The sequence below is a fragment of the Phacochoerus africanus genome, chromosome 3, assembly GCF_016906955.1.
Source record: "Phacochoerus africanus isolate WHEZ1 chromosome 3, ROS_Pafr_v1, whole genome shotgun sequence".
Classification (NCBI taxonomy): domain Eukaryota; kingdom Metazoa; phylum Chordata; class Mammalia; order Artiodactyla; family Suidae; genus Phacochoerus; species Phacochoerus africanus.
Window position 1 is genome coordinate 134521773 of NC_062546.1, and position 24887 is coordinate 134546659.

General features: G+C 34.6%; 2 protein-coding genes across 2 annotated transcripts in view; one reads left to right on the plus strand and one right to left on the minus strand.

Annotated features, from left to right (window-relative positions):
- The window catches only part of GCA (grancalcin), a 38813-nt gene extending 30116 nt beyond the window's left edge, over window positions 1-8697 (plus strand). The window contains exons 6-8 of the mRNA XM_047772748.1: window positions 645-758; window positions 4868-4926; window positions 5831-8697. Coding sequence (XP_047628704.1) covers window positions 645-758; window positions 4868-4926; window positions 5831-5857 — 200 coding nt within the window. The 3' untranslated portion in view covers window positions 5858-8697. The remainder of the gene's footprint in view (window positions 1-644; window positions 759-4867; window positions 4927-5830) is intronic.
- Window positions 8698-16891: 8194 nt separating this feature from the next.
- KCNH7 (potassium voltage-gated channel subfamily H member 7) overlaps window positions 16892-24887 on the minus strand; it is a 488362-nt gene continuing 480366 nt past the window's right edge. The window contains exons 15-16 of the mRNA XM_047770438.1: window positions 18947-19139; window positions 16892-17574 (exon numbers count right to left, since the gene is read on the minus strand). Coding sequence (XP_047626394.1) covers window positions 17305-17574; window positions 18947-19139 — 463 coding nt within the window. The 3' untranslated portion in view covers window positions 16892-17304. The remainder of the gene's footprint in view (window positions 17575-18946; window positions 19140-24887) is intronic.

Below are 24887 nucleotides of genomic sequence, written 5' to 3' on the forward strand. Positions count from 1 at the left end.
CCATGTGCTGTGGCTGTGGTGTAGGCCTGCAGTTGAAGCTCTGATTGGACCCCTAGCCTGGGAACCTCCATATGTCACGGGTACAGCCCTAAAAAGTAAAAAAACCAAAAAAACACGAAAGATAATTTTTTTCTTAGCTTTGACTTTGTTACACAGCTAGAATTGTGATATTTATGTACCATTTCACTATTAATAATAAAACCTTTGATCAACAGGAATGTGTTTTGTTTCTAACATATTTTTATGTAATGGATTTTAAAAGTTAATTTGTCTTATAACTTTACTAACAAGAATGCATTGTTTGGGAGTTCCCATCTTGGTGCAGTAGAAACGAGTCTGACTAGGAACCATGAGGTTGCGGGTTCGATCCCTGGCCTCAGTGGGTTAAGGATCTAGCATTGCCATGAGCTGTGGTGTAGGTCACAGACACAGCTTGGGTCTGGTGTTGCTGTGGCTCTGGTGTAGGCCATCAGCAACAGCTCTGATTAGACCCCTAGCCTGGGAACCTCCATATGTCGCAGGTGCGGCCCTAAAAAGACAAAAGACAAAAAAAAAAAAACCCAAAAAACAAAAACACATTGTTTGTTGTGCTATTCTTATGATGTTTAATTTTAGAAGTTTAATCTCACAATCCCTGTTTTTAGGTTATAGGTTGAGTCCTCAAACATTAACTGCTATTGTTAAACGTTATAGCAAGAATGGCAGAATCTTCTTTGATGATTACGTTGCTTGCTGTGTGAAGCTTCGAGCATTGACAGGTATGGACCATTTGTCACTACAGTATTATGTACTTTTTTCCTTGAATGATGTCCCTCATTTTCTTTTTTTTATTTTAAGATTTTATTTTTCCCATTATAATTAATGTACAGTGTTCCTGTCAGTTTCTACTGTACAGCAAAATGACCCAGTCATACACACACATATATATTTTTTTCTCACATTATTCTCAATCATGTTCCATCGCAAGTGACTAGATATATTTCCCTGTGCTATACATTGCTTATCTACTCCAAATGCACTAGTTCACATCTATTAACCCCAAAGTTCTAGTCCATCTCACTCCTTCCCCCTTGGCAACCACAAGTTTGTTTTGCAAGTCCATGAGTTTTTCTGTGGAAAGGTTCATTTGTGCCGCTTATTAGATTCCAGATATAAGTGATATCATATGTCTTTCCCTTTCTGACTCATTCACTCAGTATGAGTCTCTAGTTCCATCCATGTTACTGCAAATGGCATTATTTTGTTCTTTTTTATGGCTGAGTAGTATTCCATTGTGTCTATATACCACATCTTCCTAATCCAGTCATCTGTCAATGGACATTTAGGTTGTTCCCATGTCTTAGCCATTGTGAATAGTGCTGCAATGAATGTATGGGTGCATGTATCTTTTTCCATGAAAGTTTTGTCTGGATATATGCCCAAGAGTGGGATTGCTGGTCATATGGTAGTTCTATATTTAGTTTTCTGAGATACCTCTGTACTGTTTTCTGTAGTGGTTATACCAATTTACATTGCCACCAATAGTGCAGGAGGGTTCCCTTTTTCCACATGCTCTTCAGCATTTGCTATTAATTGACATGTTAACAATAGCCATTCTGACTTGTGTGAGATGGTACCTCATAGTAGTTTTGATTTTCATTTCTTTGGTAGGTAGTGATATTGAGCATTTTTTCATGTGCCTGTTAGCCATCTGTATATCTTCTTTGGAGAAATGTCTATTCAGGTCTTCTGCCCATTTTTCAATTGGGTTGTTGGCTTTTTGCTGTTGTGTAAATTGTTTGTATATTTTAGAGATTAAACACTTATCAGTTGAATTGTTTGCAACTATTTTCTCCCATTCTGTAGGTTGTCTCTTTGTTTTTTTTTCATGGTTTCCTTTGCTGCACAAAAGCTTGTCAGTTTGATTAGGCCCATTTGCTTTTATTTCTTTTGCCTTGGGATAATGACCTGAGGAAAACATTTGCAAGGTTGATGTCAGAGAATGTTTTGGCCTATGTTCTCTTCTAGGAGTTTTATGGTATCTTTTGTATGTTTGTCTTTAAGCCATTTTGAGTTTATATTTGTGAATGGTATGAGAGTATGTTCCAGTTTCATTACTTTACATGCAGCTGTCCATTTTTCCCATCATCACCTGCTAAAAAGATGGTCTTTTTCCCATTTTGCATTCTTACCTTCTTCGTCAAAGATTAATTGACCATGGGTGTCTGGGTTTATTCCTGGGTTCTCTATTCTGTTCCGTTGGAATGTATGTTTTCTTACTAGTACCATGCTGTCTTGATTACTTTGGCTTTGTAATATTTCCTCAAGTCTGGGAGAGTCATGCTTCCTGCTTTTTTGTTTGTTTGTTTGTTTTTTGTTTTTTTCCCAGGATTGTTTTGACAATTGTGGGTCTTTTATGTTTCCATATAAATTTTTGGATTATTTACTCTAGTTCTGTGAAAAATGTCATGGGTAATTTAATGGGGATTGCATTGAATCTGTAGATTGCTTTGGGTAGTATGGCCATTTTTATAATATTCTTCCAATCCAGGAGTGTGGAGTATCTTTCCATTTCTTTGAATCTCTTTAGGAGTTCCCTTTGTGGCACAGCAGAAACAAATTTACTGGGGACCCTGGGGTTGTGGGTTTGATCCCTAGCCTTGCTCAGTGGATCAAGGATCTGGTGTTTCTGTGAGCTGTGGTGTAGGTCACAGATGTGGCTCAGATCTGGCATTGCTGTGGCTTTGGCGTAGGCCGGCACTGTAGCTCCGATTAGACTCCTAGCCTGGGAACCTCCATGTGCTGTCAATGTGGCCCTAAAAAGACAAAAAAAAGAAATATCTTTAATTTCCTTGATTAATGTTTTATAGTTCTCAGCATGTCTTTTTATCTCCTTAGTTTATTCCTATTTAATTTTGTGTGTGTGTGATTTTAAAAGGTATTGCATTTTTATATTCCTTTTCTAATATTTCATTGTCAGTATACAGAAATGTAACCAATTTCTGAATTTTAATCTTGTATCTTGCTACTTTGCTGAATGCATTGATCAGTTCAAAGGACTCCCCATAGTTTTTGTGGGGAGTCCTTAGGGTTTTCTGTATATAGTATCATGTCATCTACATAAGGGGCAATTTTATCTCTTCTTTTCCAATTTGGATACCTTTTATTTATTTTGTTTGATTGCTGTGGTTAGGACTTCCAATACTGTGTTGAATAAAATTAGTGAGAGTGGGTGTCCTTGTCTTGTTCCAAGTCTTTACAGGAAGGCTTTCAGCTTTTCCCCATTGGGCATTATATTTGTTATTGGTTTGTCATAAATGACCTTGATTATGTTAAAGTATGTTCCCTCTATAACCACTACCTCTATACCCACTTTGGTAAGAGTTGTTTTCATGAATGGATGTTCGACTTTGTTAAATGCTTTTTCTTCATCTATTGACATGATCAAGGTTTTTGGCTTTTCTTTTGGTAATGTGTTTGACATTGACTGATTTGCACATGTTGAACCGTCCTCGTGAACTGGGGATGAATCCTACTTGGTCATGGAGTATGATCTTTTTTATATGTTGTTGGATTCGGTTGAATAAAATTTTGTTGAGAATTTTTGCATCTATATTCATCAAAGTTATTGGCCTATAATTTTCTTTCTTGGTAGTATCTTTATTTGGTTTTGGTGTTAGAATGTCTTTGGGAGTGTTCCTTATTCCTCAGCCTTTTAGAAAAGTTTAAGAAGGATGGGTGTATGTTCTTTGTGTTTGGTAGAATTCTCCTTTGAAGCCATCTGGTCCTGTATATAAATTTTTTGTAGGGAGTGTTTTTTTTACTATGTATTCAATTTCATTTGTAGTGATCAGTCTGTTCAGTTGGTTGATCTGTTTCTTCTTGATTTGGTTTTGGCAGGCTGTCAGTCTCTAGAAAGTTGTCCATTTCTTCTAGATTGTCATATTTGTTGGTATGTAATTTTTCATGATATTCTCTTATGGTTTTTGTATTTCTCCAGTATCCATTGAACTTTATCCTTCTTCATGTCTTATTTTGAGTTATTTCTCTCCTCTTCTTGGTGAGTCTGCCCAGAGGTTTGTCAATTTTGTTTACCCTTTCAAAGAACCAGCTCTTGATTTTATTGATTTTTTTCCTATTGTTTTTTGAATCACTATTTTTATTGATTTCCTCTCTGATCTTTGATTCCCTTCCTTCTGCTGACTTTAGGTTTGTTTGTTCTTTTTCTAATTTTTTTTTAAGGTGGTGAGTTAAGTTGTTGATTTGAGATTTTTTTTTTTTTTCTTTTTTGAGGAAGGCCTGTATCACTATGAATTTCCCTCTAAGCACTGCTTTTGTGGCTTCCCATATATTTTGAATGGTTGTGTTTTCAATATAATTTTAGTAATGTTACAACTTTATAGATATCTGATAATAAATATTGGTACATGATTAAATGATATAAAGCCTCTTAGCTTTAATTTTTCTTTCTTAATTACAACATAGGTTACATAAGAAGCCAAATGATGAAAGCCTAAATAAACTAATTTATACTTACCTGAAGGTTACAAATTATACTTTGAAATTTTGTTTGTGGTTTTTGGCCTTTGACAGTAAGCCGGAGAGGAAAACTAAGCACCATTTCAATCCTTCTCCCCTTATTTTCTTTATAAAGTTGATAATGTGTTTTCCTTCTTTATTCACCATTAAATCTAATCAGCATTTTAAGGCTTTAAAAATGTGAGAGTATAAATAGTGAAAAATTGTTTTGAGAAGTTTTCTTCCTATCTCAGTTTCCTGGGACATAAATCATGTAAGATTTAGTTGAGTATAAATTTTTCAATTTATCTGGGGACACCAAGTATTTAAAACTATAGATTTTAAATAACAAAAATTAATTTGTTTAAAGATTTTTTTAGGAGAAGAGACCACTTGCAACAAGGGATGGTGAATTTCTCATATGATGATGTGAGTATTTTGTGTAACACTTTTGATATTTATCTGTGTTCTATATATGTTTATAGCTATCAAAACAATTTAAATGATCTGATATCAATACTCAAAATACATTGTAGAGGCATATTCTTTTTCTGTATTTTTCAGCTTAATGCAAATGTAAGATTGAATAGTTATGCAAATTCCAATTTGAATTATATTAATTCTATATTAAACATAGAAATACTTTTAAACTTTATGACAGGCTTTTGGCCGTTTGTCTCAAATCATTTTTAAAGCAAAACTACCATTATTATTTCTGTTTTTCTTTTTATGGCCATACTTGTGGCATTTGGAAGTTCTTGAGCTAGTGGTCGAATCCGAGGCCTATGCCACAGCCACAGCAACTTGGGATCTGAGCCATATCTGCTACCTGTACCACAGGTAGAAATGCTAGATCCTTAACTCACCGAGTGAGGCCAGGAATTGAACTCTCATTCTCAGAGACAGTGTCAGTTTCTTAATCTGTTGAGCCACAATGGGAACTCCCCACCATTATTTTTTATAAAGACTAATTTACTTATGATCTTTCTCCTAAGAGTGATAAGAAATGTTCATCTATGATAGATACAGGATCTGTTTATTTCTTGTTTTAAATGGTTGCTATTAATCTGATTACAGTTTTTTTTTTTTTTAAATTGAAACTATAGGAAAGGTTATATTTCACATGTGCCTCAATATTTCAGGGTTTTGTTTTGTTTTTGTTTATGTAGAAGCCTTAGGGTCAAACTTAACCTTATCAGTACATACTGGTATGAGTTATAATCCTGGAAACTCAAAAAATTTCTCTCCTTGTGAAAATTTTTCTATAATATATGATTAATCAGGACCAAAACCATTTTGTTGTTACCAGCTAGTGATTTTCCTTATGTATTAGTTTTTACAGGGCACTATGACAATTTGAATGTCAAGAATTTGAAAACTAAAGAAATACTGTGAATTTTCTCTTGCTTGGAAGAAATGAACTGGACTACTTTGAATTTAAGCTTTTGAGGTTTTCCCATATTCCTATTAAATCTCTTCTCTTTCCATGTGTTCTTACTTTAGCTCACATTGCAAAGCAATAGAAGAGATGCTTTTTGTATTTGAGTAATGTTATAACTTTTAATAATGTTATAATTTTTAATAATGTTATAACTTTAGTAATGTTATAACTTTACAGATATCTGCATAATAAGTATTGGTACATGATTAAATGATATAAAACCTCTTAGCTTTAATTTTTCTTTCTTAATTACAACATAGGTTACATAAGAAGCCAAATGATGAAAGCCTAAATAAACTAATTTATACTTACCTGAAGGTTACAAATTATACTTTGAAATTTTGTTTGTGGTTTTTGGTGTTTGACAGTAAGCCAGAGGGGAAAACTAAATTTTGTGCCATATTTGTAATAGGGTTTGTTCTTTGAGCACATAATCAGAGAACAGACACTCATTGCCTTTGTGAAGAAGAAAATTGTAGTTCCTAAAATTTTATCTTAAACCACCTTAGGTGAACCATAAATTAATCTATAGTGAAATAAAACTACAGGTGGCATTGCTTTTGCTTTTAAAAAATTTTTGCAATATATTTTTTCTTCACTGTTTTATTGTCTTCTGTGGAAAAAATTCTTATTAAATGTAACTTTTTCTCTTTGTGCTTTATAGATAACCTAAAATGGCATCTTTCTCCTAATCTAGAGTTTTTGGAAACCACATATTTTAATGAAATGTCAATATTTATTCTTTTATTAAACTAAATTGTTTACAAAGTTTAAAAAAATCAAGTAATCTTGATGTGTTTGTTTAAATGTTCAGAAATTAGAAGTTTGACTTTCTTGACAGCATTAGCGGGTGATTTTTGGCATTAGTAAGCAATAAGTCTTTACCAGTAAGTTTTTACCAAGAAGTGTAATGTGGGTCCTGGGCCATGGAGGCAGCACAGCGGCATTTCTGAGTTACTGTGAAAATTGCAAAGTGGAGTTACTATGTTCTTAGCATTTAAGATTCCTGTCATAAACTGTTGTAATTAATCCAGCCCCTTTCTTGGCAAACACCTCTGAGCCTTTCTCAATGAAGATTTAATAAATCACTTATTCTTCTAACACTTTAACGGAATATCTTCTAGCTTGAAGGTGAATGTAAATTGATATAGCTGGTGACCAAATTAATATATAGTAAACTGTTTCATAAAAGGGAGGATGAATGGCAGTATCTTGGAAAAAAATTTATAAACATACCAAATTTTAAATCAGCTTTCACTTTACGAAATCCTAGAAAGGAAATAATATATATTCATGTCAATATTGATAATTTTATATAAATAGCTGTCATATTCAGTCAGCTTTATAAAAATTCGTGGCTAAATAATCCAGGTAATTTCATCCTATGGCTGTTAATTTTTTTCATGAACATACATTTGATAATGCAGGAGGATGTTAACTGAGCCATAAAAGATAAACACACTGTATATCACTTAGGTTGAATAAGGGTGATGCTATGATTCAGCAGCATGGAATTTGTATAGGTGGTTGAATTACTGTACTAGTCTGAGGTCAGTTATAATTTTCCTTATTTGGAGACTCATAGTTGAGGTGAAACATGTTTAAAAATGGCTTGTGATTCATATAAGTTTTGCCAAATGATACTTTGTATCAAAACTCTTTATATTCTCTAACTCGTCCTTTTCCAGAGTTGTTCCTATGAAGGAGGTATCTCTATGACCAAACGTATTTGGCAAAGTCTTACATTCCTCTGGGAGCTTAGTAAAGCCGAAGGTACCTTAAATCTTGTTTAATTTTATTTAACCCAATTCTTTCCAAACTTTTTTGACCACAGAACCCTTTCTCTTAAGAAAACTAATGTTCCACGCCAAATCAACCCAATTGTCTGACAGTTCTTTTGCATTTTACATCAGATGGATAAATTTATATACACATTAACCATACAGAATATTTTACTAGAATTTTTTACTAGGATTTTTATACTGAAATGCAATTCACATTTTTGATGCTTTTAAAATAACTGATGTAAACAGACATCCATTACCAAAGTAAAAATTAAATAATTTTATAATGAATATGACTAGGATATGAATATAGTGTGGGAGTTTGTACTGGTTAACCCATGCCCCAGTTTTTTTATGATGATGTAAATTATGGAATAATGTACACTCTTAATGTCTAAGTGCTTTTATTTATACAGTAAACATGTTTCTGTGTCATTTTGAGAATTTTTAGTAAACATTCAAATAGCTTGCTATAAAGTTTTGCATCATACAAAATCTGTTAACATATATATTATGAGATGCTTCAGTTCAAATAACAGTGCAGTGATTCACCCATGCCTAAAAGACTGCCAAACAATTAATCTCAGGTGTTGCACTTCTACTTCGAGTGGAAGTTTACATATTTTAAATTACATCAAGGGGACATCAATACTATTGGAAACTTAATTTGGTCCACTTTAAATGTAATTTCAAAGACTGTGCCTGTATGATCCATGTAAGCATGCATTCAGAAACAAAAAGTAGTTAAAAAAAAAAAAGTCCAAGTGATATGTTTATTTCCAGAAAAAGCATTTAGTCTGGAAGAAAGTAAAGCTTATTACTGAAGTTTAAAGTCTTTGTAATGTAATTAAAGAAAAAACACCCCCACATTTTAACCCAAAAATTTAATTTATGATGATTTCTTTATGTAAAATGTACAAATCAAGTTAACTTGTAATCATATGGCATTACTAAACCGGACAAACAAAATAAATACTATTTGTCAGAGGTGTTCTTTTTGTCTTTTTGTTTGACAGACTCATAAATGATATGTTTTCTTTGTAGCAGTTTTTCTAGGAATTAATAAAAAAATTAAAACCTAGTAAATTAAATCTAGTGAGTAAAATTCAATACTTTTTAGGTTAGCATATTTTTCTTTTAAACTTTAAAATTCAGCCATGGATGTTTTATTACTTTGAAATGTAATAAAAGATCATATTTTTTTGTCTTAAATCATCTTCCTAGCAAATTAGGCATTTTTAAATGTACAATGCTAAGTAAGGTATCATCTAAGATAACTTCATAATAATAATTAGATGATGCAAAGAAAAAATATTTAGAACTTTTGTTATTACAGTGATGAATGCAGGCAGGATTTAAAATGGATACTGTTCAAAAGAAAAAATATTTAGAACTTTTGTTATTACAGTGATGAATGCAGGCAGGATTTAAAATGGATACTGTTCAGATAATTTGTAGCCTAGAATGAAATCTTAACATCACATATGTCCATACTGAATTCAAATTGTCCTGTAAGTTAGAATACTGAGCACAAACCACTTTCCAGAAAAAAGGGAAACTACAAAAAAAATTCTGTGTCACTATCAGCTATTTGAAAGCTGGGAAGCCTGTGCTTTTACTTATTTCTTGCCATGTCTAGATACTTATTTTAAAAAATATAAAGCAAAGAGCCTTGTAATACTTAACATTCTTTTTACCCATGTAGCTTGGTAATATGCAGCTCATGTGTATTACTTTTCGAGCATTTAAAACTCAGACATGCTGCCATATCTGAATATATAGTAAGTAGACATTGACGGCGCTTCTACGTTAACTGTGCCATATGATGTGCCATAGAGTTAGGGATTGAGTAGCCTCCTTGCCCATATGCTACTTACATTTTAGTTGTGCCCCTTTGCAACATCAGAGATGGTGGTGATTAGAAGAATTGGTCTAGATCATCATTTAATAGCTACATTCATATGAGACAAGTATGCCAGGAATTAGTATCTTCTTCTGTTACAGTTGAGGGGGGCAACCTTTTCCCCTAAGCATAAAAATATAAATATGTACTTTACAGATATATACATACAGTCATTTGCATTTAACCACATTTTACCTTGCTATGATTACTGAAATTTCAAAGGATAACCTGAACTGTGCTAATATGGATGTTCCAGAAACATACTAATTAAAGATCTATATTCTTTTGAAAATTATAGGCCATTTAAAAATGATTTTAGGATTAACTGAACTTATGGATACATATTTAATTTCCCAAAGGTATTTTACCTCCACATTTATCTTAAGGCAAGACACTTTGTTTTTTTTAATATTTAGCTTTTTCATACTTAAGCTACACTTATGGATATCAATACAGTGCTTTCTGCTACTCTATGTTTTTTTTTTTGTTTTTTTTTTTGTCAAATGGGGAAATGTTCTCTTGGTTTTTTTTTTAAACCTTAAACATGAATGGTGGGTAATCTAAACTCTAAACAGATTAAACAGCTCTTTCTTAGTTTAGAACATACCACATTATGATCAACCACTTTTACTTAAAAGTTTTCTTTGATGACAGTTTGATTTTTTTTCTTAAATAATAATGATTCCAGGGGAACAACTGAGAATGTATGAAACTTAGGCAATAATACTGCCCTGATATTTTCACTCTGTTACAGTTGAGGGGGGCAACCTTTTCCCCTAAGCATAAAAATATAAATATGTACTTTACAGAAAAATGTTTTAAGCATACATTATGAAAATTTTGTCTCACATGTAAGTTAGACTAATTAGCCATCAGAAATTTTAAGTAATCAAACAATAAATGCTTTAGTAAATTACTATTTTTGAGGGGCAAAAAGTGAAGTGTTTTTATGTATCTTTAATTTTAGATTTAATGCTTTTTACCACTCCGACCAGCTTACTAGTGCCCAAGTGGAACTCAGTAAAACTGTAGCACTGTTACAATTATGTGATTTAGTGAAATATCAGCACCACCTTACCGGGATCTATCACTGTACCTCGTAAAATGTTGGAAATAGTTGGCTTCTCTAATAAAAGTATCCTAACTACCTAATGAGATTTACTTTCTTTTTCCCCAAAATAATTTCTTTTACAAATTCTTAAATTTTCATGTATAAATAGATCAGAAATTATATGCTTCATTCTTAAATTATGTATATATACTATATTTCAATACAACTTGTACACTTTTAGCTACCAAAAATTTGCAACCATTTTTACATGAAATTTACATTTTTCTTATTTACAGTTATTTGTGGAAGGTTATTGCAAAACTAGGTGTGCAAGTAGATTACACTGTCAATATCACATACCAATCTCTGAAGAAAATATTTGCTAAAAAATAAATATTTCTGCACAGAGTATTTCAAAAGCATCATGATTTCATGCTACATTATGTGCATAAAGACTAGGAAATATATGTGTTTTGGTAGATTGTTTCATTATATTTAAAGCATTCCAAGGTACGTACTACTTAACCAATGTGACTGAACTGGTTTATCTCAGATGACTGACGTTTTTCGAGTGATTACACACATTACTTTTTGAAATGTATTACTTAACCGGCAAACGTTCTGGTATACATATTCCTATCAAAATTACAGAACACAAATTTCAGCTAAAAATAGGTAATATGCATTTAACTAAAATAGGCAGGTGCCTAAAAGATTAAAAACTAGGGATTCCCCCAATATTTTTAATCTTTTTTTCTCTAATGTTTGGAAAAAGAATACCATATTATTTCAATGCTATTGTAATAATAGGGCCGTTTTGATGAGACTGTGGAGGAATTAATTATATAAGATTACTGGTGTTTGAATTTACTCCTAAATAACATAAGAACGATGAGATTTTCTCAAATATACAAACTATAATATCAGTATTAAAAATAGTTTAAATGGTAATAGTTGTTAGATTATTTTCAACTTAAAAACACCATTAAAATACAGACAGTGGAAGTACAAAGAATATAGGCTCTAAATATAGTGCTTTAAAACCACAATTGTGCTAAATTACTTTGCGTCTCTAAGTTACAGATACCATGACTGCAGTTTAGGAATTCATCTGTTTTTTTGTTAGCTTTTCAAGAGTAACCATGTTAATATTGCCATTTCTCAAAAATACTGGGAGCATTTCTGTAGTAATTCTTGGTATTCTCATTTAAAAGTTGCATTATGGTTGACAAAACAATGAAATTGGTCAATTAGTTCTGTGTTAGCATTACATTTCTATAGATTTTATTCTATCATAATGATTATGTGTTAAAGTAACTTGTTAGTCATTTCTGTCAACCTCCAATTAAAGAGCTTATATAAATAAGCCTTATAATAATTTCATGCTGTCAATTATTAATAATTCATATCTTCCTATGGATTTTCTGTATTGCATATTCTTAAAGTGTACTTGTACCACAAGAGCATGTAGTGAATTATTTGACACTTGGGCACTGATCAATCACAATACCTAATACTCTATAAAATCATTTAAAAATACAATCCTTTTAGTTTTTAAAAGATTGACATCACTTCATGTTAACTAGAACCACAAGAAAACAACTTTAAATGAGAACACTTACTTGAGAGGGAGAAGAGGAAGCTATTGTAAGACAAGAAAACAATTGTAATGTAAATGTAATTTTATGGATCTTGGACAAAGGTAATATTTGACAAATACTGAGGTGCTAAGGCTGGCATTCTCCTCCTCTGAGCAAATGGATCTTCAAGAGCTGTGAGAGAATCATCTACAGATTTTTGTCAGAGAGTCTAACTATGGGCAGTGTTGGGCCGGGGAAAGCACTGGAAGGTTTTTTAGAAGCTATTAGTAGTGCTACTGACTTATACCACAATACCACCATCTTTGTGATGATGTGTAAGTTACATGATCTTATAATTTTATGGTGCGCTCCTGCTTACTAAGCACTTCCAGCATGTATATCAGGGACTCGTCAACACTCTTTGAAGATATTTAAGATGTTACCTCTTCTTTGATAGTTTTGGATACTGGGGCTCGCTGAGGGTTTGTCTTAAGAGTGAGTGGAGAGGTAGGCTTTGAATTCAGGTTTACCACACTGAATCTCTTGCCATTTCTACCCTTCCACACGAGAGCTCAGGCAGGCTAGGTCTGAATAATGTATCTATGCAATGGGGGAGTGGGCCTAGATGCTTGAAACTATGAAATTACAACTATGAAATTCTTTTTTCTGAAAAAATATATTTTCTTGCAAAATTGTATTTTGAAAATTATAAATATCCATTGGGGAACTATACCATGGATCTAAAGAGGGGCTTCCACAGTGAGCCAGTCTTCACAAAATGCATTCTAACCATATTGAATTTGACAGATCATCTCTGCACACTTGGTATTTAACATCAATTCAGAGTTTGATATGTTTTTTAACAATGAGATTCATACTCACTATTATTGTAAATAGTAAGCATTATTTTAAAGCTATAAACCTAATAGTGCAAAATACATTTAGGAGAAAGAAATAGCTACATTTAACGTTTCTCTGAATTAAAAACTTTAGTCTTGGAATTCCCTGGTGGCACAGGGGGTTAAGGATCTGGCCTTGTAACTGTTGTGGCACAGGTTCATTCCTGGCCCCAGGAACTTCTGAATGCCACCGCTGCGGCAAAGAAAAACAAAAAAAAAAACTTTAGTCTTGGTAACAGCTGTTTAGTTAGCGACATAGCACATTGTACAAAATGTGCACAATAAGTAATAATTTGTGGAAAATTTTTTGTCTTCCTGATTGTTTTTAATGTTACACTCCTGGATGACAGCCAAAGAATTTAGCACTTTTGAGCACCTACTATTTGCCAGGCACTTACCTACACATTAATCTCATTTCTTCCTTAAGTGTCTTCAGGGCAGATAGCATTATCTCTGGAAAATGACTCAGGGAGGTTAATTAACTTGCTCAGGGTCACATGGCTATTAGTGAAAGAACTTGCGCTGAGACTCAGGTTGGTCTGGCTGTGGAGCCCTTACCCTACACTGGTGATTCTCCAAAGTTTTCATGTGCATCAGGATTGTATGGAGAAGGGTTTGTTATATGGCTGCTGGCCCTACCCCCAAAGTTTCTGATTTAGTACATAGGGTTGGAGCCCAAGAATATGCATTTCTAATAAGTGACCAGGTGGAGCTAGTGCTAATTCAAGGCCTGCATATAAGGACATCATCCTGTCTTCTAAGTGCCTCTTTGAACTCACATGATAGACACATTTGTTTTACTGCAAAAAATATGATTAGAAACTTAATATTTTTTTGTAATTTATAAACATTTTGATTTACAGCTGGAAGTATACTTTGATAATTGATTTTCTTTTGGTTTTAACCATAGATAACATTTGAAAAAGTTTAATTTCCTTTTAGTAACTAGTTCTATCAGATTCCTTTTTTTTAAAACCATGAAAAGCATTCAGAGGACAGATACTCTTGTTTATAGCTATTATTTTCGATAGGCAGAAAAGGTGATAAATTTTATCCTTTAGACAATATCTGGTGGGTTTTAAAATAACATTTGGATAAGGACATTGTTCTTTCATGCATTTAAGGGCCATTGCTGAAAGTCAACCTCCAAAAGGAGCTTATGAGCAATCCTCATACACATACTAAACTTGATAGCAAATGCGCCCTGGCCTAGTTTCCCTCTTCTGACTAGAAGAGCCAGAAAGTTCAACTCTGATGACCAAACTGTTATAATGGACCTAAGAAACTCTGATGTCCCAGACGTGCTCCTGCCTACCCATCTTTGTTGAATGAGTGATTATTAATTTAAAACCCCTGCAAAAAACACTGCTTTAGCATTTTTCATTCCTGATTTTTTCATCAACTGATGAGAGTATGGGTCTCCCTAAAGGGTCAACTCAAGCCTTTCAGATCTCTGCCCAGCAATTACAACATCGGAAAACATGTAACTCATATAAACTTTAGATATTAGATGTCATTTTATTTGGGCCTGGAGGGAGACCAGGGAACATTATTTTTAGGTGGAAGGCAAAAAGTGTTATTATGCTAATGCTTGTAATTATTAGAAGGAGAGCACCTGCTGTATGGCTGTTACCAGCTATACAGCAGTTACCTGGCTCTCAGCAGAGTCCCAGGATGGAAGGGTTGAGACTGTTTTGCCGCAGCCCCTGGGGAGAGTGGCAGAGATTTTAGGCATTAAAGATTTGGTTAGGACAGGAAGATAGATTTTGTAAATCAAGACAATTGCTTTGGTTTAAGTCATTGTAACCACTGAGTCTTCTGACATTTATGCCTGATGTACCACATTATCTCTCTCTCGAGCTCCTTTAAGCTAATATCCTATAGGAAGAGATCTTCCTAATCTTGTCCAATTCTCTCTTAGACTTGGATTTTAATATCAAGCCTTTTATTTTGAGGAATTAAGAAGAAAAGGTTTATGTTACACTAGAATTTAAACAAGCTGGATGCTTGCGCACCATTCCCCATCTTCCCGTTCCTTCATGCTTAGTTTTTATAAAGAAATATGGAGGCTTTATGTGAAAGGCTGAATTGTGTGCATGTCATACCAAATGTTGCAGCTGAAGCATCCACTAATCAAACAATCAAATCTAAATTCCTCACCTGCCAAATCCTCTCTCCCTACAAATGAACATTCTCTAGTGAATTCATTTTGAATTTCCCTGGAGCTTGGACTGACAATCCTTATGAAATTTGTTGCAGCTGCAAAAAATCTGCCTTAAATATGAAAATAAAATCCCTAAATTGTCCTCTGAATCAGAGTTAGTCATTCTTTCTCTCCCCTGAGAGGCACCCATAAAAGTTTAATGAGTAAAGGAAAGCATCAACTAGTCCTTATATTTCTGTCTGCATAATACCAAATGGAATTATGGAAAGCTGGTTAAAATTATTATATGTTTATTGAATTGACTGGTTATTTTGTCATGTGCACTTGATTGCTTATGCTTTTGTTTTTCAAAAATTAAGCAGTTATAACAATATGCCTATGCATATAGATTGCCTCCCACACAGATTATCAATTTATGTGACCATTAAAAAATATATCGGGCATATTTTAAACAGTGCAAGCTTTTCGTAAATTTAAATAAATTGCTTGTATTTGAAATTATACCAGTGTCAAAAGTAAAGTCAATAGATTACATTTCTATCCTGCAGGGATAGAAATTAATCCATTTAATTAATCCAGATATAATGTTTCTTTAAAAATGTATGCATTTAAGAATGAATAAAGGATAAACTTTCAAAAAGTTTCAAAATTTTGTTCAGAAGGAAAGGATACAATGGATCAGTCCACAGTAAGTTTAAAATTGTATCCAAATGAATTGAAAAATAAAACTTCTTAGTTTTAACTAGAATTTGACTAATTAGAATCTCAAATTAACTTGTAATTTTTTTCTGTACCCTGATTTTAGGAGAGGCATGTATCCCACCCTAAATAATCTAAGAGTCGATGATATTAAAATATATTCCATTGTATGTGCCAATATTCTAGGGTCAATAAATATTCAGCCCAATCCATATATAATAGAGTTTCATTTAATCTTTGATTAGCAAATGTGTGTGAATAACCAAATAAAACTGATTTTTTTCTGCTGGTTTGTGCATTTTCTTTATAGGTACGCAAATGCACATTCTTTTTCCACAGCTGGGATTAGAAAGCCACAGAACAACAGATACTTAATAGGAGCCAGTTTTGCCACACAAATCCACTAAAATTGCATATTTTTGGAAAAGAAAACTCTATGTGTCAATTTAATCAAATTCAGGATTGCCCTAAAACATGAGTCAGAAGAAAGCTGTGGATATCAGTTTGTGTCAGTAGCACTTTAGCAGTTCTTAAGAAGACTCTCTACCCACCTCCTCACCCACTGCCCAAAAAAGAAAAATTAGAGACACTTATTTCTAAGCATTCAAGGAAATGTGCCAGTGAAAAATATTTTAGGGAGTTTGTGAATGCAGTTAGAAACAGAATTTTAAATAGGCCTTTTTGTCCTCATTAAAGCTGGCCTATATATGTATTTGGAGATGGCTTCCTAAACTGTCAGAGATTTATAACTCTAAAACTGTATATATATTTTTTCAATGTGTGGAATGAATGTAATTAACTATAAACATCTCAATAAAAAAGGGTATCTGTCCTCAAAAGTGACTAAGTTCCCTTTCTCCCTCTTGAACTTCCATGAGTTGAGAATCATCTGAGTTGCATCCATGAACAATTTTATCCTTTGTTTTCTCATTTGCTTGGAAGGCATTTTCATAACAAAGTACTGGTTGCGTAAAAGCAGTAAATAGGAGTCTCCATGCAAGAGAAATTGGAGTTTCCTAACATGCATGTGATTTAAAAAAAATAAAAAATAAGGTGCCTTGAGATGCTGGCAGTTTTAACATTTGGAACAAAAGAGTTCATATGTATATTTACATCCTAATTGCTCAATTTTACCTTACAAGCTTCAATTTAGGAAAATATACAGTACTTTTGCATATAATGGTATCTTGTGAGCCCCTGAGTCAAGTAGAGAGGATTTAAATACAAAAAGGAAAACAGCCATTAAAAGCACTTACATCGTATGTGGAATAAATAGTACAAAATGATTATTTCCCTGGAAGACCAGGATCAGAAACATGCCTATGAAGACCCAAGATTCCTACAGTGCTTAGGGAAGAATCTGTCAAAGAAGGATGTCTAATTGGACGGAGGTAAGTTTTTCTTTGCCTCGGGGGATGAAGCTCTAAAGAGATGTCACTGTCTTGTTTTAAAAGTGAAGTCAAGTTGTCTTCCGAAGCTGTGTTCAGATGCACTCCACTTGAGAGGGATTCTTTGGATTTAAGTTTAGATTTTTCAAGGTCTAGAAATTCAGGACACTGGTAGAAAGAAAAGAGAAGAAAATGTGTTTTTATAATTCTTTTGGGCATATTTCTAATATTACACTCATGAAAACTAAGCATGTTTTCTTTTCCCATAAATCTGTATTAACCAAGTTTTTCCTCTCAAAGACAGGTCAAGATTGTGGAGGTTGGTTATGAATTTAGATAATCCTTTACAACCATTCTAAGAACTTTAATTTTACTCTGAAGTCATATCAGATGATGATTATTATTTAAATAATATTTCACATTGAGTTTTCCAGATGACCTTTAATTCACCATTCCAGACAAATTGGGTTCATAAAAGTAAGTCATTTGGTAAGTACAGTTAGAGTATAAGAAGAGAGAAAAAAAAAAGGAAGGGAAATCCCCCAACCCTTGTCAGAAAATATTACCGAATCCACTGAAAATAAAGAACAAAGTATGTATATATACTTTTGCATGTTTCCCAGGCAGTCAAAACCCGTTTCAAGATAAATTAATTTCTACTTTCATATTTTAAAAAGAGTGCATTATTTCCCTTCTGGCACATTACCTTGTGCTATTAGTGTAGTTTCATTCCCCAGGTCATTTTGCCCTCAATTCCCAAACTTCTAAAAATGGCGACAAGTTAAAAGTCCCCGGGTGATTGGGTGGGGCACAGATGTGGTTACTAGTCTGATTGAGTTTGGATCTGAGGTCTTCTCTGTCCAGCTGTTACTCTTCCACCCCTTCCTTCTCAAGGCCCTGCTCTGACAGCCTCTGGCCATGAGAACAATTACAAACTGGGGCTATTTGATAGCTTTCAAAGCTCCACCATTTATAAAGTTAAATAGATTGATTCTTGAAAAAAATTTTTTCTTAAAAAATACTAGTGTTTTAAAATCATTTTTCTATGTCCACTATTCCCACGCTTTAAATGAGCAAAAGAATTGGGGTGGGGTCGGGGGGAGTTCCCGTCATTGCTCAGTGGAAATGAATCTGACTGGTATCCATGAGGATGCAGGTTCGATCCCTGGCCTTGCTCAGCAAGTCAGGGATCCAGCATTGCCATGAGCTGTGGTATAGGTCACAGACAAAGCTCGGATCCTGTGCTGCTGCAGCTGTGATGTAGGTCGGCAGCTATAGCTCTGATTCAGCCCCTAGCCTGGGAACCTCCATATGCTGCAGGTGCAGCCCTAAAAGGACCCCCCCCAAAATAAAAGGAATGGGGGGTTTGTTTAAAATGCAAAAGGCAGAGCTCACTCTCAGAAATTCTCATTGAGTATGAACAGAGAAAGGACTGAGAATCTGTATTTTCCACAGCATCCCAGGTGATTCTGACTGACCCAGGCAGCCCCCGGAAACATACTTTGAGAGACACTCTTGATTATACACTGTTTCTACTCACTTGTGAGGATGGACTGAAACTTCGATCTGTTTTGATGGATGCCACTGGATGCCTGGTTCTTGTTAGGTGGCTGATGGGCCTCTGATACTCGGTTCCTGCAGTGACCATACTGTAGGCTGGGGGGACCACAGTGGTTTGTTTCTGCAGCAGCTGTAAGATGGTCTGGATGTCTGCAGTCATTTGGGATTCAAGTCTGCAGGACAGACAGAAATGGGGGAAGACAGTCCTAAAATAGTCTAGAATTACAAAGCATTTGAGGAAATTGCAGCAGCAAACAGAATTATGGTCCTGCTTTAAACAAGAAGGACAGGAGAGGGAGCACGGAGATGCTCACTTTCTATGTCTCACTAATGACTCTGATAAGGATCGGTGCTTTCCTGTTCCTGTAACAAGACCTGAACAGAAAAACAGCTGAATGAAGAAACTACATTTTCACAGTGCGAAAATTGTATTACCTTTTCACAATTAAGCTTCATCAATTTCAAAATGTAAAGCACATTGAGAATCTATTTTTAATCAGTAATTCTCATAGCTTTTTAATCAGGTTTTTTTTTTTTTTTTGGTCAGTTTCTTGTGAACATTTTATTTACTCTTTAAAAAAGATTTAATAGCCTATTTCCTTCACATTGTAGCAGTTGAATAATTTCTATGTGTTTCAAATTTATATTATCTCCATTTTATTTTACCTCTCTCCTATTCACATCGAATGTTGTATATTATTCATTGTATTCTTTCCTTAACATTAAGTACCGTCAGATGCTAAATTGCTTTCCCATCTACAGTTCAGGCCTGTGGTATTTAAGAAACAGACCAAACGTAAAAGTTCACTTGCTTCAATGACCCATCTGGCCTTGAAAAATTCCAGTCTGATCATTTTTTCCCCAAAGCTCACAAGTAGCCAACTTGCCTGTTAATTTCATTCTCATTTTAAATTAAAATTCAAAGAAAAATAGCAAAATACAATGGGTCTAATGCCCCTCTTTTGCCTGAGTTAAATTATTAAAAAAGAGAGAATCTTGTGTATTTAAGACCAGAAAATTTGGACCATATGCCTCATTAGAAAACTTTTTTTAAGTGTTTACTTATTTGTGCTTATTGTTTTGTTTCAAATGAAAAGTGCAAAGAAAATGTAACTCTTACAAAAAATGTTAAAATCATAGACTAATTTTGCTCAGTTATATATACATGCTATGTTTGTCAGATTCAAAGTGGAGAGATCTTATCCTATGATTTGAGGGCAAACAGAGTAAACCTGAAAAAAACATGAGAAAAGATCATTTTTCTTTTTAGTTAAATTTTTTTTTTTTTTTTGGTTTTTAGGACGGCACCTGTGGCATACGGAAGTTCCCAGGCTGGTGGGGGAATCAGAGCTACATCTGTCAGCCTACACCACAGCCACTACAACATGGGATCTGAGTCACATCTGTGACATACAGCACAGTCACAACAATGCCAGATCCTTAACCCACTGAGCCAGGCCAGGGATCAAACACACTTCCTCATGGATAATCTTTGGGTTTGTTACCGCTGAGCTACAATAGGAACGTCCTAGTTTTTAATAGTGATACTACAAATCTTCCTTCTGAGAATCATGAAAACACATTTTTTTGTATAGATTTTCTATATCTGATATAGATAGCCATTTGGCTTAGTGTCTCCTAAACAGACAGCTATAAATTATACATAGTTAGGACTTTTATGTGTCAAAACCACACACTGAACAAAAAATCTGTTATCAACTAGTTTATTTATTTACTTGTTACCCACTGTTCAGGATCTAATATTTTTATGGTATCAACTAAACAGAGAGGACTTGTCATTTTACTATGCGTCAACTATTTTCCTTCACTCTTCAAGGTCCAGCACAAATGGTATCTGTACCTGCCAATCTTCCCTTATTCAGAATTAATTTCTCTCTCCTCTAAGCCCCCAAAGAAAATTGTACATTCATTATAAATATTTCTGTATGAATTCATCCTATCACTAACAGCATTTAATATTTAAAAAGTAGCTTACACATTACATGTAAAATGACTTATGGATGGGGAATGGAATAACAAAAATTTCATCAGCAAATGGGATTCAAGACCCAATAAAGAGTCAAAAATTATCACAATGATTTTGAGTCCTTATAAAAATTTTGGCAAACAGCAGTGGTTTCCAAGAAACAAGATCTCTATATCACAGATTCTAGCTATTTGAATAATGCCTGTGAGGGAAAAACCTACTTGAAGTGGGGCTTCAGTAATACCAAAATGCTGCTGAGTGGGACTCCTGAACACCAGATCAGTACGTGCAGGTGCAGCAGCAGGCACAGGGTGAGAACGAGACTGTTGTGTCATCATGACTTACTAAGACTATAGAACACCCTCTGCAAACATGACTTAATTGTTTGTTCCAGGAAAACTTTGCTTGGGAAAAATAAGTCTAAGGGAAATAAATAACTTTACTCCTTCAGGAAATTTCTACAGATTAACTAATGAGAGACAGCAAGGTATTTATTTGAATGAATAACTTGCTTCAAAGCATTTTATTTATCCATATTTGCTTCAAGGTCCTTACTTCACTGTGTCCATCAATCCTGAAATACTGTATTATGAGCTTTGCCCAGATCCACTCAGTTTCCCACCTTGAAAGGTCCAGGATCTAAACTCCTAGTAAATATCCTATTTCTTGCTTCCTCTTCTGAGGTAACACTTAAGACTGTCTAGATGGCAATCTCTCTTCTTGCAGTGATTTCTTAATACTTAGTTTGGTTTTATTAATTAGTAATCTGACATTGCGGGAAGTTCACTGCAATGGATTGAATGTTTATGTTGAAATCCTCACCTCCCATGTGATGATATTAAGAAGTGTGGCCTTTGGGATATAATGAAGACATGAAGGTAGAGCCCTTATGAATGGCATTAGTGCCCTCATAAATAGGACCCCCAAAGAGCTCCCTTCCTTCTACCATGCGAGGATACAGTGAGAAAACAAGCCATCCATAAATCCGGAAGCTGGCTCCCCTCCCACCAGATACCAAAACTCCCAGAATTTCCATCTTGGACTTCCCAGTCTCCAAATATCTGTTTATAGGCCACCCAGTCTGTTGTATTTTTGTTATAGCAGTCCAAAAAGACTCAACATTGAAAATTTAGTGAAGAATTTATTTACTCTGCATAGGTTGTATTTTCAGGTTTTATAACTTGGGGCCAACATCTTAACTGGAATGACACTAAATAACCTACTTGACTCTGGAGGAATTATAAAGAATTTTGAAAAAATCCAGCTTGGTCTTTAAAACAGCAAAGAACAACTCAATTTTATAACTTTTTTTTAGTTGCTGTCAGTGAAGGCTAGCAGCATATGCCACCCTCAAATATGCCACTTTGGCAGATTGATTCATTGGAGCTACAGGCTCTGGGAAAAACAGCAAATCAGCAAATGCAGGGAGAGGCTTTCTCTGAACTTCCCTTATCTGCCTAAATAAAGGTGGATCTTCCAAAATAAACTCAATTGTCATAAATCCCCTCCCTGGGAGTTTCAACAACCAGAGAAGATCGACTTTTGTCACACAAGAGCAGTCTAGAAGTCTAGAAAAAGTCTAGAAGTCTAGAAGAAGAAGTCTAGAAGGCACCATGCTGAGACAAACGTTGTCACCAACTATCTATCACACCTCCTATCTGTTCTTCTAAGGGCTGCTTCATCTATACTAAAAATCATTTACTCTCCTGTAGAGACCTACATCCCCTCCCTTTCCCTGTTCACATGGCATTAAATCCTGAGTTCTAAGCCACCTCAAGGAGTTACTCATTTCCCCTGAGTGTCTCTCATGTGTACACAAGGTATTCATGTTAATAAATTTGTTTGTTTCGCTCTTGTTAATTTTTTTTTTTTTTTAAATAGCGGTTTCAGCAAAGAACAGGGTAGGGTAGAGGGAAATTTGTTTTTCTTCCCCTACGTCACTGTAGCTTATACAGCTGCGTAAAATGAATGCTTTTATTTAATTATTCAAAGACTCACATTGTGCCAGGCACTGTGTTCTACAAGGGATGGAGTCAGCACTGAAAGCTTTTACATCCTCTAGGGCCTCCCAACCAAAGTGTGGTCAAATCTGGGAGCTTGTTAGAATGTGGAATCTCTGCCAATTCCAGACTTAGACTTAGAGTCTACATTTTAACAAGATCCCCAGGTGACTCGAATGCACATTAAAGTTTGAGAAGCACTGCTTTAGGATCAAGTGTTAGTGATTTTCCCTAAATATGTATATCTGTAGGCATGATATATAAATACGTAAGAATATTTCTTATGTAAACCTTTAACCCTGCATATAGTTTAATTGGCCGTTAAGGCATAAGAGCAGCAGCAGGCAGGACAATTCAAGATAGACCATTGGTATTTGTTTTTATTGCACTGTGTACTTAATAAGTGTATTTGGACGAAACAAATGGGGGAGAAATTCACAGTTCTACAATTGGACAGAATGCCAAAGCTTAACAGAGTAGGCCCAACTTTAGAAAGTGGCCCAGGATTCTCACCCTGCAAAGTTGAAGTCTAAATTGAGCTGCCCTCTTCAAACTCATTTTCTATACTTTTGCCTTCTAGAATAAAGTGGAGGAAAGAGGTCTTTGGAGATGGCAGTGCAGTAATGTAATATTTTGGATCTTAAATCCAAAAGAGACTAAGCTGAGTTGGGCAATAAAATGTTTGTAAAAATTTCAGAGCTGAATAGAAAGAATGTCATCAAAGAAAAGATGTAAAGAACATGCTAGGGACATGTCAAAATAGATGTAGTTGCAGTTTAGCTGTGAAAAAGTTTCATATAAAAGTAATATTAAAACTAACATTATCAAATAATAACTATCAGTATTAGCGGCAGTTGTGAACCAAATAGGTCCTAGATGTATGTGCCCTTAAAAGTTTGTACTTTCAGCCCCAGGATATGTTAAAGATAAGTATTTTCAGCAATCTTTGGTTTACAGCAGCAGCAATGCTGGGTACCCATGACCAGGCAACAAGGCAACGTTAAAAATCTCAATTTTTGTCCTGAAGAAAGGTCCAAATCAGGAAACAGAATATTCTCAAACACCAGTAAAAGAAATGAAGTTCACTGTTAATCAAATCCAACCCAACTACAACACTTTCTATTTTGTGGCATATATATTCTCCACATGTATTAGCTTAGTTTTTACAACAGCATTGCAGATCCACATAAGTCAAATAAAGAAATTGAGGCTGGAGAAATTTAAATGACTTGATCTAGTCATCCTGTTAGTAGTTAAGTGGCAGAGTTATGACTTTAGACTAACTGACTGCAAGTGCTGTGCTGAAGAAATGACTGCTGTCCCTGTCATTTATCCATTCATTCAGTCACTTTTTCATTTACTCAAGAAACTGAATGCATACTGTACATTTGGCAGTAAAGGAATGAGTGCTTATCAGTCAGAGGAAATCAAAGTTCAAGTTCAGAGATCCTATTTTTATTAATTCTTCTGTGTGTGGTATATATTTTGATATATGTTATGACTAAAGATCAATGTAGCTTAGTATAAAAAGCAGGGAGAGGAGCTCCCATCGTGGCGCAGTGGTTAACAAATCCGACTAGGAACCATGAGGTTGCCGGTTCGATCCCTGGCCTCTCTCAGTGAGTTAAGGATCCAGTGTTGCTGTGAGTTGTGGTGTGGGTTGCAGACGCGGTTGGGATCCCACGTTGCTGTGGCTGTGGCATAGGCCAGCAGCTACAGTTCTGATTAGACCCCTAGCCTGGGAACCTCCATATGCTGCAGGAGCGGCCCTAGAAAAGGCAAAAAGAAAAAAAAAAAAAAGCAGGGAGAGATGGCAAATGTACTAATTAACTAAATATGCTTCTCTGATTAAAAATAAGTGTTATCATGGGAAGTTCTTATACCTTAGTTGGGAATTACTGACTCTAACTAAACAGTCTGTTTAAATTTTCTCA